Below are 13,454 nucleotides of genomic sequence, written 5' to 3' on the forward strand. Positions count from 1 at the left end.
TTCCACACTTGCCTGAAAGTAGAAACTGCTGGGGTTTGGACTAGATCACCCTCCTGGTCTCTTCCAAGTTTAGAGTTCTATGATTCTCTGAACTTTTCTGTCCTTTCCAAGTTGCTGATGTAACCGTTTCACCCCACCCGCCCCTGCTTCTTTTAGGCAGAGCACAGGCCCGGGAAACCCCAAGAAACAGCCTCCAACGGCCCCATAAGTGGAAACAGCAGCTCCTCCAGGCCCCCACCATCGGGCCCAACGAGATCCCGGAACCCAGAGCCGCCCCACCCAGGACTCTCCCAGCACGCCTCAGACCCCCACTTGACGCACGTCCCGCCGCCCGCCCACCAGCCGCCGTACTCTCAGCAGCCCCCTCCCCAGCACCCGCCCCCGCAGCCCCCAGGGCCCCCTCCCCCGGCCCCTCAGCAGCCCCGCTCCCCGCAGCGCGAGCCCCAGCGGGTCTCCCACGAACAGTTCCGGGCCGCCTTGCAGATGGTGGTGGACCCGGGTGACCCCAGGACCTACCTGGACAACTTCATCAAGATCGGGGAGGGGTCCACCGGCATCGTCTGCATCGCCACCATCAAGAGCTCCGGGAAGCTGGTGGCCGTCAAGAAGATGGACCTGCGCAAGCAGCAGCGGCGGGAACTGCTCTTCAACGAGGTGAGGGGCTGGGAGGTGGGGTGGAGAAAGGGCCCCGCTCCGTAGCCTCGCTTCCTCTTCTTCTTCTTCCTCTGTCTGTGTTGAGAATGGTGTTCCTCTTCCCCAAAGGGTATAGTGTGGGGTGTCCTGGCAGCAGAGGCGGCTAGTATAAAAAGGGTAAAGGGACCCCTGACCATTAGGTCCAGTCATGACCAACTCTGGGGTTGTGGCGCTCATCTTGCTTTATTGGCCGAGGGAACCGGCGTACAGCTTCCGGGTCACATGGCCAGCATGACTAAGCCGCTTCTGGCGAACCAGAGCAGTGCACGGAAACACCGTTTACCTTCCCGCCGGAGCAGTACCTATTTATCTACTTGCCCTTTGACGTGCTTTCAAACTGCTAGGTTGGCAGGAGCTGGGACCGAGCAACGGGAGCTCACCCCGTCGCGGGGATTCGAACCGCCGACCTTCTGATCGGCGGGTCCTCTGTGGTTTAACCCACAGCACCACCGAAAGCCCTTAACACAGCCTTTCTCAAACTTGGGTCTCCGGCTGCTGTTGCACTGCAACTCCCATCATCCCTAGCTAGCAGGACCAGCAGGCAGGGATGATGGGAGTTGTAGTCCAGCAACAACCGGGCACTCAGGTCTTCACAACTTGGGACCAGTTCACCTGCGAGATCGCCTTGCCCCCTTCGACTGCTCTGCAGATCTGGCACTCTTCCAGATGCCACGCAGTGCTTTGTTCCTTAAAAAAAAATGTTTAGGGGGTACTCTCGTTTTCCTACTCATATTGAAATACTGCCCCTCAATGAAGCCATCCTAGATTCACAAAATGTTTAGAGGTATGCATACCCCTGCGTCCCCGCAGAAAAAAAATCACTGGTGCCATGTAACACCTGTTCCATATTTTGACATGGCAGCACCTACACTTTGGAACTCCCTGCCTCTTGAGATCAGACAGTTGCCTTCACTGTACTTTTTTGGGCACTTATTAAAAACATTTTTGCTTCAACAAGCCTGCCCAGACGTCTCAAAAGTTGATGCGAGTGTTAATCTGTTCCTAAAGGTAACGGTACCCCAACCATTAGGTTCAGTTGCGGACGACTCTGGGGTCGCAGTTCTCATCTCACTCTGTAGGCTGAGGGAGCCGGCGTTTGTCTGCAGACAGCTTCCATGTCATGTGGCCAGCATGGCTAAGCCACTTCTGGTGAACCAGAGCAGCGCACAGAGACGCCTTTTACCTTCCCGCCGGAGCGGTGCCTATTTATCTACTTGCACTTTGACGTGCTTTCGAACTGCTAGGTTGGCAGGAGCAGGGACAGAGCAATGGGAGCTCACCCCGTCATGGGGATTCGAACCGCTGACCTTCTGATCAGCAAGCCCTAGGCTCTGTGGTTTAACCCACAGCGCCACCCGCGTCCCTAAATCTGTTCTTAGTTTGCTGTTATTTTGACTTGCTACTTTAGCCGCAGGAGGGGAGAGTTGCTCTTGTGCTCAGATCCTACTTGTGGATTTCTCTTTGGGGCACATGGTTGGCCACTGCGAAAACTGGATGCTGAGCTAGATGGGCCACTGGCCTCATTCAGCAGGCACTTTTTGGGTCCTTATCCAGTGGCTCTTCCTCCCTCCCAGCTGCCACTGTCCATTTCTTCCCTTTCAGGTGGTGATCATGAGAGACTATCAGCACGAGAATGTGGTGGAGATGTACAACAGCTACCTGGTGGGCGATGAGCTATGGGTCGTCATGGAGTTCCTGGAAGGAGGCGCTTTGACGGACATTGTCACACACACAAGGTATGGGGAGCGGAAGTCTTGAGGCCCTTCTCTCCCGGGACTCTGCTGCTGTTTTACCCATTTTCCTTACAGGGTTTTCTTGAGTCCACCTGGACAGTAGGGCTGGGCAATGTATCTATATATCGTCCCAAACCGGTTTGAAGACCATATCATGATATTGGTTTCATAATTTTTGACCTGGCAGTGTATCGTGCAAATCACAGGGTGTGTCTGTGTGTTTGTGTGCACTATGCAAAAATCACAATGCGGGGAAAACCGTGAAGCCAGCCAATGTCTCTACATAGCGCAATTCTTATTTCAGACATTGTGATATATCGGTATATCGTGATGTTTAGCTGGTTATATATCACAATGTTGAAAACCAGATATTGCCCAGCCCCGCTGTACAGAGAGCCTTGTTCTCCCAACAGCGGCCGGCTGGACGTACACTGACTTTTGTGACCAGCTAAAAGAAGTCAGGAGTGTGCATGTGTTGATGTAAAGGCCTTTAGGGAAAAGAAGCATTTCCGAAGCTTTGCAGCGTGGGCAGGGAGAGAAGTATTTGTTTTTAAGTGCTCCACAATGGCCTGACCTTGCTCTTTCTTCACTTGAAAGGCAGTCCCATGTGGCTGAGTTGGAACTGGGACGCAGTTGAAAGCCCCTTTTCTACTCCAGCTTGGAGCAGAGCTTCAGAAGATGGTTCTCTCTCCGACCTCGGGGCTGGCTCCTGCCGGATGTCCAGAACTTGTGGACACGCAATGGAGCTGAATAGTGGAAGATTGAGGACACATAAAAGGAAGTCCTCATTCACTCAGCACACGCAGCTTTCTCCTAGTTAACTGTGTATAGAATTTCAGCCTGTACATAATGACTGTTAAAATACATAACTTTCCCCCCTAAGGATTATGTTTTTAAAGGAAAAATTATCTCGGTATGAAATGTCAAAAGGTATAATTGAAGCAGATTATCGAAAAGAGCAGCTATGCAAAGAGCAGCGTGTAGATTCAGATGTTGGCCAATTTTTGCCCAAAGATGAACCTTAGGAAAACAAAGGTAGAAACCAGATGAGTGGATATTTGAGAAAGTGCAACTTTAAAAGAGGATAAGACAGATTCATGGAGGATGTGGTTCTTGATGGCTGCTAGCCAGGATGGCTGTGTTCTGCCTCCACAGTCGGAGGCAGCAGTGCATCCGAACCCCAGTTGCTGGAAACCTCATGGGGGGAGAGGGCTCTTGTTGGTCGAATCCTGCCTGTCTCACAGAAAGGGATGTCTTGGAGAGACAGGAAGACGAACCAAAGTTTTTATTCCACATCACCAACTCCTCTTTAAAAGGAAAGCAATGGGAGGTTTTTTGCACTCTCTCCAAATGCCAGAACTTAGGTTTGGGACAGGCCACAGAGAGTCCCTCACACAGCACAGAATAGATTCGTGGAATTTTCTGCCACAGAATGTGATGAGGGCTGCTGGCGTAAAGGTAAAGGGACCCCTGACCATTCGGTCCAGTCGCGGACGACTCTGGGGTTGCGGCACTCATCTTGCTTTACTGGCCAAGGGAGCCGGCACACAGCTTCCAGGTCGTGTGGCCAGCATGACTAAGCCACTTCTGGTGAACCAGAGCAGCGCACGGAAACGCCGTTTACCTTCCCGCCGGAGTGGTACCTATTTATCTACTTGCACTTGACGTGCTTTCGAACTGCTAGGTTGGCAGGAGCAGGGACCGAGCAACGGGAGCTCACCCCGTCATTGCGGGGATTCGAACCACCGACCTTCTGATCGGCAAGCCCTAGGCTCTGTGGTTTAACCCACAGCGCCACCCGCGTCCCTGGCTTAGGTGACTTTAAAAGGCAGCTTCATAAATCCGTGAGGGAGCAGGAGGGAGAGGCCTGTCCCTGGCTATTTGCCATCTTAGCTAAATGGGACCCACTCTAGGTCCAGGAGGCACCTGACTCAGAATTTTTGCCGCTTGGGGAAACAAGAATGGGCGAAAGGTTGTCGCCTCGATGCCCTGATTGTGGGCTTCCCAGAAGGGGATCCAGTTGACCTCTAGAAGCTGTGGGCAAGGTAGACCCACGAGGTCTGAACCAGCAAGGCTGCTCTTTTAACGGGTGCTGTGTTCTTACTCCCTTTCCAGGATGAACGAGGAGCAGATTGCGGCCGTCTGTCTGTCTGTCCTCAAGGCGCTCTCCGTCCTCCACGCCCAGGGTGTCATCCACCGAGATATCAAGAGTGACTCCATTCTGCTCACACATGATGGCCGGGTAAGTTGCACATGGTCCCAGGTGCTGATTTTAAGCTTGTGGAAAAAGGAGGAGATGCCAACTAAACATCAGGCAGAACTTTCTGACAAAATTAAAAAAATTCCTTCCAGTAGCACCTTAGAGACTAACTAAGTTTGTTATTGATATGAGCATTTGTGTGCATGCACTCTTCTTCAGGTACACTGAAACAGAAGTCACCAGACCCTTATATATAGTGAGAGGGTGGGGAGGGGTGGTGGGGATGGGTGAATGGCTGGTAGTCGTTAACAGGTTTACCACACCTATCACTAACTTAGTTGGTCTCCAAGGTGCTACTGGAAGGATTTTTTTTATTTTGTTTCGTCTACGGCAGACCAGCACAGCTACCTACCTGTAACTAGAACTTTCTGACAGTAAGAGCTGCTCCACAGTGGAACGCTCTCACAGTGGAACACCTCTGAAGGTGGTGGACTCTCCAACCTTTCCCAGCAGGTCCCGGGGCAAATTGAAGCAATTTAAAATTCAGAATTCGAAACAGTTAAAACAAGTCACAGGAATTGGGTGGGTCATGAAAATACACATCTCCAGGGTAAAGAGGAGCACCTTCAACATTCGCTGAAATTTGTGTGCCATAGAATCATAGAATCCTAGAGTTGGAAGAGACCACAAGGGCCATTGAGTCCAAGCCCCTGCCAAGCAGGAAACACCATCAGAGCACTCCTGACAGATGGTTGTCAAGCCTCTGCTTAAAGACCTCCAAAGAAGGAGACTCCACCACACTCCTGGGCAGCAAATTCCACTGTCAAACAGCTCTTACTGTCAGGAAGTTCTTCCTAATGTTTAGGTGGAATCTTCTTTCTTGTAGTTTGGAACCATTGCTCCGTGTCCGCTTCTCTGGAGCAGCAGAAAACAACCTTTCTCCCTCCTCTATGTGACATCCTTTTATATATTTGAACATGGCTATCATATCACCCCTTAAGGTGCCAGTTGCGGTTCTGAGTTCCACAGCCCAAATATTTGCAGGCAGTTTGCTCCTATCACACCCGTTTACATCAGTTGCATTGGTTATCCCTTTGGTTCTGAGCTTAAACCGCTCATGAAGTTGCCTGGGCTCTGAGGTTGGCCTCTTTGGCGCTGTCACTAAGGACATTCGGATTGTTGGGGACCAGGAATCAGGACTCTTCAGTGGTGGCCCCACACCGGTGGAATTCCCTCCCCTGAGAAACACTGCCTGACCTTATGCAGTCACTAAAGACTTGTTATTTCTCCATGTTTTGATTGATTTTATTGCTGAACTCCTACATACGATTTCATCTAATGCTTTTTTTTTTTATTGCAAGCCGACTTGTAAGAGGTGGGAGTAGAAACAAATGAGTAAAACAGGGGCAGGCAACCTAAAGCCTGGGGGCCGGATGCGGCCCAATCGCCTTCTCAATCTGGCACACGGACGGTCCAGGAACCAGCGTGTTTTTACATGAGTAGAATGTATGCTTTTATTTAAAATGCATCTCTGGGTTATTTGTGGGGCATAGGAATTCGTTCATTATTTTTTTCAGAATATTCTCCGGGCCCCCACAAGGTCTGAGGGATGGTGGACCGGCCCACGGCTGAAAAAGGTTGCTGACCCCTGGAGTAAAATAATGTCCCTGCCCCTGTTCACCTCTTGCCGAAATTGCCTGGTCCTGCAGTGCCACCTGGAGGCGACTCTTCAGTGGTGTCAGGCAGCCCCAAGACCTCTGAGGAGAACTTAAAAACATAGAGTCATAGAGTTGGAGGGGACCCCAAGGGTCATCTAGCCCAACCTCAATGCACTGCAGGAATCTCAACTAAATCATATGCAACCTCCAATGAAAGAGAGTCCACCACTTTCTGAGGGAGTCCGTTCCACTGTCAGCCAGCTCTCACTGTCAAAAGGTTCTTCCTAATGTTTAGTTGAAATCCTAATAATAATAATAATTTATTTATTTATTTATTTATTTATACCCCGCCCATCTGGCTGAGTTTCCCCAGCCACTCTGGGCGGCTCCCAATCAAGTGTTAAAAACAATACAGCATTAAATATTAAAAACTTCCCTAAACAGGGCTGCCTTCAGATGTCTTTTAAAAATAGGATAGCTGCTTATTTCCTTGACATCTGACGGGAGGGCGTTCCACAGGGCGGGCGCCACCACCGAGAAGGCCCTCTGTCTGGTTCCCTGTAACCTCACTTCTCGCCATATTTAGACTTGTGAGAAGGCAGATTTTTTATAGCACCCTTTGGAATCTCAATTGCTTCCTCTGTCTTCTCTCCCCTGGAAGTCCCAATAATGGTTTGAAATTTCTGCCAATATTTTTTTAGAACCTAGTGGGGTTCTAAGAGGCAAGGGGTCAGCATGGGGGCACTGAAAATGTAAATGACTATCAGACTTTGAAAAGCTGGTATCCTAGGATCAACCAAGCTCATCCATTTCGTTGACTTAATTAAACAAAATAGATTTAATTTTGTTTTGAATAAATGCTCAATTGCTGTTTCGATTTTTACTGTGTTACTATCTTCCTTAGCGGGTCGTGCAAACTGCTCTTCTGAATAATGCTTTTTATAGGGTAAGGGAGGGTTGAGGTTGAGTTTATGGCTGGGGAAACGCAGCCAGATGGGTGGGGTATAAACAATAAAAAAATCATTATTATAACCAAGGTGGGAGCTGTGGACCCAAAAAGTTTGGGAACCACTGGCCTGGGGGTGGGGCATGTTAGGCCCTTGAACTGAGGTTTAGACTAAGTATGGAATTGAGCCTCACATTAATGGGGTGGGGGGAATCGCTCAATGGCAGAATGCAAACTTTGCACGCGGAATAAAACTCCTGCTTGTCAAAATAGAGAGAACTGGGCTAGACTGACCAGAGGGGTGATGCATCACGATAAGGCAAAGCCCTATATTTGTGGGAGTTTGTCCGCCTCTCGTCACTTCTTTTTAAAAAAGAAGACCTCGTGAGCAAACTCACCCTGAGCCTGCTCCAGCCACTGACCTGCTTCCTTCGCTTGTCTCTCCCTTCCAGGTCAAACTCTCCGACTTCGGGTTCTGTGCGCAGGTGAACAAGGAGGTTCCGCGGCGCAAGTCCCTGGTTGGGACCCCTTACTGGATGGCGCCAGAGCTCATCTCCCGGTTGCCCTATGGGCCGGAGGTAAGAGGGCTTCAACTTCCTAAACCTCCAGCTTTGCCTAAACAGAAATGTTTTCAGCAGATGCTGAAAGAATGCAGTGAAGGCGCTTGCCTGATATCAAGAGGCAAGGAGTTCCAGAGGGTATGTGCCGCCACGTTCCACTGATCAAAGCAGTCAAGTGGCCATTTACGTGGTTTTGATGAAGTTCTCATTTTCTCTAATCAGCAGATTATTATTTTTGCCTCCATCGTCCAGTCTGAGCTTTCAGGGAGAGGGAAGCTGTAAAATCCCAATGGAACAAAAAGCCTGCTGCTGGGCAGACTTGCTAGTCCAGTAGGGTCCCCATTTTGCAAACCTGTTACAAATCGGGGGGGGTGGGGCGGAAGCACCTTTTGCTCTTGTTACCCTTTCTCAATTCCCCTCTCCCCCCCCCCAATCCTTCTGTTTCAGGTGGACATCTGGTCCCTCGGCGTGATGGTGATAGAAATGGTGGATGGGGAGCCCCCTTACTTCAACGAGCCCCCTTTGAAGGCCATGAAGATGATCCGGGACAACCTGCCCCCCAAACTCAAAAACGTGCACAAGGTAAGAAACTCCTTTTCCTTCTCTCTTCCTTTTCCTCGCTTGACTTCCCCACCTTAGAAGGATCAGGTTCAGGACCGAAATTTGATTTCGGGCCTCTAAGGATGAGGTTCACTGGGTCTGGGTCAGGTCATACGACGAGAGGCAGTCCTGAGCCATTGGGGTTAGAGAGCCAGTGTGGTGGTTAATAATAATAATAATAATAATAATAATAATAATAATAATAGGTGGGGTTTTTTGTACCCCGCCCTCCCCGGCCAGAGCTGGGCTTAGGGCAGCTAACATCATAAAACTAACACAGTATACAATGAACATAAAAACATAAAACCAGGCAATCAGTTAATTAAAATACATCTTAAAATTAGTTAAGAGCAAATTAAAATCTGGATAGATGGCCGTCCACGGGTAAAATTGAGAGTGGTTAATATTCTTCAGGGCCAACTGTTACCACTAGTCTTATAAAGGACCTGTGAGTGGGCTAGAAGGCTTGTTCTTATACAGAAAGAAAAGAATCAGACTGAACCCCGACCAAAGAACTGGCGGAACAGCTCCGTCTTGCAGGCCCTGCGGAAAGATATCAAATCCCGCAGGGCCCTGTCTCTTGTGAGAGAGTGTTCCACCAGGCCAGGGCCACGGCCGAAAAGGCCCTGGCTCTAGTCAAGGCCAGTCTAATCTCTCTGGGGCCTGGGATTTTCAGGGTGTTATTATTTGCAGACCTTAAGGTCCTCCGTGGGGCATACCAGGAGAGGCGGTCCCATAAGTACGCGGGTCCTAGGCCGTATAGGGCTTTAAAGGTTAAAACCAGCACCTTAAACCTGATCCTGTACTCCACCGGGAGCCAGTGCAGCTAGTATAACACCGGATGAATGTGCTCCCGAGGTGAGAACCCCGTGAGGAGTCTCACTGCAGCATTCTGCACCTGCTGGAGTTTCTGGGTCAGTCTCAAGGGCAGCCCCACGTAGAGTTACAATAATCAAGCCTGGAGGTGACCGTTGCATGGGTCACAGTGGCGAGGTCATGGCGAGAGAGATAAGGAACCAACTGCTTAGCTCGGCAGAGATGAAAAAATGCTGCCTTCGTTGTAGCTGTAACCTACGCCTCCATAGAAAGGGAGGCGTCAAAGATTACACCCAAACTCTTGACGAAGGCGCTGGTACTAATTGCGCCCCCGCAAGGGATGGGAGTAGTTAGAGAGCTGGGCTAGGACCTGGGAGAGACCAGGGTTCAAATCCCCACTCGGCGAGGATGAAGCTCACTGGGTGAGTCACTTCGGCCAGTCACTGCCTCGTTCAGCCTAACCTACCTCACAGGGTTGTTGTGGGGATTAAATAAGGACCTGAAGGAGCGTCTCCACCCGCATCGTTCTGCCCAGGCACTGAGGTCCAGCGCCGAGGGCCTTCTGGCGGTTCCCTCACTGAGAGAAGCCAAGTGACAGGGAACCAGGCAGAGGGCCTTCTCGGTGGTGGCACCTGCCCTGTGGAACGCCCTCCCACCAGATGTCAAAGAGAAAAGTAACTACCAAACTTTTAGAAAACATCTGATGGCAGCCCTGTTTAGGGAAGCTTTTAATGTTTAATAGGTTATTGTATTTTAGTGTTCTGTTGGAAGCCGCCCAGAGCGGCTGGGGAAACCCAGCCAGATGGGTGGGGTATAAATAATTTATTTTATTATTATTATTATTATTATTATTATTATTATTATTATTAGGCTCGTATAGAGGCATCCCCCCCAGCTTAACTGGAAATAAGCCATATTCTTAGAGGAAAAGCAGGCCTCCATTGAAGCATATACTACAATTCCGACTGCAGGTGCTCCCCCTTCCTGTTTCTGCCCTGATTACTCTTCTGCCCCAAATGCAGCTCATGCCCCTCCTTTCCCCTCCTTCCCCCGCAGGTCTCTCCCTCCCTGAAGGGCTTCCTTGACCGTCTGCTGGTCAGGGACCCGGCCCAGCGAGCCACCGCCAACGAACTCTTGAAGCACCCCTTCCTGGGGAAAGCCGGCCCCCCTTCTTGCATCGTGCCCCTGATGAGGCAGAACCGGATGAGATGAAAGAGGCAACAGAAACTGGACCATCTTACCAAAGAGAGAGAGAGAGAGAGAAGACACCTCCGTCGTCCCTGGCTAACCCCCCACCCCACCCCAACGGCAGCTGGAACCTCTCCAGGGACAACGGGCACCCCGTGGCATCTCCCTGCTGAAAGAGAGGGCTTCTCTTTCTTCCTCCGGGCAGCGTGGCCAGGGAGACGGGTCACCTCTGCGTTCCACCCTCAGGCCGACCCTCCCTTGACGGACTCCTCTGCGTCTGCTACTGATGCCGGAGACACAAGTCCCACGAACAAGTCCCACCTCCGGCGGGGAGGATACCCTCTCTGCGCCTCACTTTCGTACTACTGAGCTCAGAGCAGGGTTTAGTGCCCTGGAGGGAGGGGGGGTTGTTGTTTTTTAACAAAATACTGTAACATTTCCGATTGCTGTTTAGCCGTTCATATCACACAAGTCTGGGGCAGCGGCGATTTGGGTGGGTAGGGGAAAGCTCGAAACGCAACCCCTCTCCACTCCGTGGTTTCCGAGTCCCCTCTCTCGTTCTTCTTGGTAGCACGTCTTTCCTCCCAGACAGCGAGAGGACAGAGGTGGTGGGGTCCATTGGCAAGGAGTGTCCCAGAGAGGGGGGACAGGGAAGCCCCAATCCCCACAGTCCGGTCAGATTTCCGGGGGCTTCCGTTGAGCCATGGTTGCCTCTCCCCCTCCCTGAAGAATCCTCTCCCTGCCCCCCAAGAGCCAAACCTACCCCGGATTTTTAAACCGGGGAGCAACACTGCTTCTCTTGGTATTGGAGAGGAAGGGAAGGAAGCGAGGTGGGTTTTCTCAGGGGCTCCCATCTCAGGCAAATGAGACTCTCAGCTCTGCAACGCAGTCCTTTTTTTTTTTTTTAGAAAAGGAAAACCTCCTTCCGTAATTTCCTCTGTGCTCTTAACTGCCAGTTGAAGAGTTTCAGGCCCTCTTCCCAAATCAAGACGGCCGCTTCCACCTACTCAGCCCAGTTCTCTCGTTTTTAAAATGGTCCTGCTTCACAGGGGTTGTGCCCTTCTTGAACTCCTTCCCCAACCCACGTCTCCGCTGCTCAGGCAGGAACTGCAGTCGTCACTGGGGATCCTGACCCGGGAAGGCTGCTTTTAATGGCAAGCCTCTCTCTTCGTCCCTGGTCTCTGCGCCTCTTGTCGCCGCTTATGGAGCTGCCCTGGCCCCCCTCTCCCCCCGCCTTGTCTTCTCTTTCCCCTTTGCTCTTTCTCCCCGCCTGACGTTGCCGCGCTGAGCTTGCTTCCTGCCGTCGATAGTGTCAGCCGTTGCCCCTCCGCTTGCTCTTGAGCTTTGTACTCCCCACCCCAGGCAGAACTGCGACTAGCAAGTTCCTTCGGCCTGGAGGGCAGGCTGGATTTTTGGAAGCCCCCCTTGTGGGCTTTGTTCTGCTCTTGGCCTAGGGTGTGGCAAGAATAGGCCTTGTTCTGGTTTTATTTTTTGTCCTGTCTCGCAGCGGGGAGGCTTCCCCCTGGACTTCTCCTTTGTGGCTTTTGACGCTCAGCTTGGAGGGTGACTTCGTCTGCCGCTCGCAATGTCAGAAGTGTGACGTGGGGCTCCTGGGGTCAGGCAGCTGCGCGCCATTTGGTGTTGCTCACCAGACCTGGAAACCTGCAAACCTTGAGCATAGCCTAGGAAGCAATGTTAGGAAGAATAGGGAGCAGGGTGCTCTGTTGCTTTGCTCCGCTCCGGCTGAACAAGCAGTGGGATACCAGCAACAGGGCCTCTCCTGTCATTGTCCCCCACCCCAGCTTATTGCTAGGCTGCGGGGGGGGGGGACACAAGGAGATAGGGAGATCACTGCTCCTACGTTCCTAGTCTTTAAAATAGAGGCCAGTACGAGCTTGCAAAGTGGCACTTCCCTAAGCTCTTGCATTGTTGGCTTTTGGGCGGGGGGGGGGGGGTCTGCCTTGCCAGTTGTTGGGAAGCAGCAGCAAAGGCCGTCTTGTGGCATGGGAAAGGCAGGAATGTGTGTGCCGTCTTGTGGCATGGGAAAGGCAGGAATGTCAGAGGCAGGACAGCAGCTTGAGAGATGAAGGCCGCCGGGTTTGCTAGCCCTGGGTTGGAGAGGGCTTGAGCCCCCCACATCCACCCCCCCCCGTGGCAGGAGAGTGGGGAAGGTGTGGCATTCGCAGGGCTTTCTGGAAAGAAGGCTTGCTTGGGGGCCCAGGAGACACCGGGAGTCCCCTGGTGTGAGGGGAGGGGAGCAGGCAGAGGTCCCTCCCCTTTGTAAAAGGAGGGGGGTCTCCACCCCTCTCCTTGCATGCTTGTACATACAGGATGGGCTTTTCTGCATGCAGGGTTACAGGGGAAGGGTTTTGCGGGGTTTTCTTCTTCAAGAGTTTGGGGGACTTTCTTGCTTCCTGGTTTTAGGTTCTTACGGGTATAGGTTATGCATCACATTTGCCCTGGAAATGTTTTTCGGGGGCAGGGAGGAAGCGTCCCGCTTTCTGATGCCTCTCCTGGGGCTCAAAGGGCAAATATTTCTCACGTGCCCCTCCACGAACCCAGGGTCCGCCTGTTGCTGCTGTTGCCGCTCTCCTGGCAAATTTGCTGTCAGTTGCAACCACTCTAAGGGGGGAAAACCCAGGTGTTTGGTTTTTAAAATCCTGTGGCTTCCACTCCTCATCTCCACTGGCATTAGCCAGGTGCAAACTGGCATATTTTAGGAGGGATTTGCAGGTGAGAAAGAGCCAGCCTTGGTCCACGCAGGGTCCTGGACTGAGCCCCTTCCCACTGATGCTGTTGGCCTGCAATGCAGCTATTCCACAGGACATCCCCTTGCCCTGTTTGCTTCCTGCTTCTGGTGCTTTCCTTCTCAAAACTGGACAGTGTTTCATCTCTCCCAATCTCTAGAGCAACCCTTGCTTGCTACCGAGCTCACCTGGACCTCCCTTCCTAGCGCACCTGGCTTTTGCCTGCAGGCAAAGGCTTCACCCAGCGCTGCATTTGTGGATCTGTTCTCTTCTGCAACAAAGCCCAGGGGCTTTCCTCGAAGGCTTTCTCGGC

At 51.7% G+C, this 13,454-nt stretch overlaps 1 protein-coding gene and 1 long non-coding RNA gene across 6 annotated transcripts in view; one reads left to right on the forward strand and one right to left on the reverse strand.

Moving 5' to 3' along the window:
- PAK4 (p21 (RAC1) activated kinase 4) overlaps positions 1–11,298 on the forward strand; it is an 81,826-nt gene extending 70,528 nt beyond the window's left edge. For all 5 annotated transcript variants that reach the window (XM_081868967.1, XM_081868966.1, XM_081868964.1 and 2 more), the window contains 6 exons: positions 157–654; positions 2,296–2,429; positions 4,542–4,668; positions 7,683–7,808; positions 8,238–8,372; positions 10,263–11,298. In XM_081868967.1, the coding sequence (XP_081725093.1) occupies positions 157–654; positions 2,296–2,429; positions 4,542–4,668; positions 7,683–7,808; positions 8,238–8,372; positions 10,263–10,418 (1,176 nt within the window). In that variant the 3' untranslated portion in view covers positions 10,419–11,298. The remainder of the gene's footprint in view (positions 1–156; positions 655–2,295; positions 2,430–4,541; positions 4,669–7,682; positions 7,809–8,237; positions 8,373–10,262) is intronic.
- Positions 3,719–13,454, reverse strand: part of LOC309346275 — a 303,343-nt gene continuing 293,607 nt past the window's right edge. Inside the window, exon 2 of the long non-coding RNA XR_014158555.1 lies at positions 3,719–3,944. This is a non-coding gene — a long non-coding RNA (uncharacterized lncRNA). The remainder of the gene's footprint in view (positions 3,945–13,454) is intronic.

This window comes from Podarcis erhardii (genome assembly GCF_964252035.2).
Source record: "Podarcis erhardii genome assembly, chromosome: 7".
Classification (NCBI taxonomy): Eukaryota; Metazoa; Chordata; class Lepidosauria; order Squamata; family Lacertidae; genus Podarcis; species Podarcis erhardii.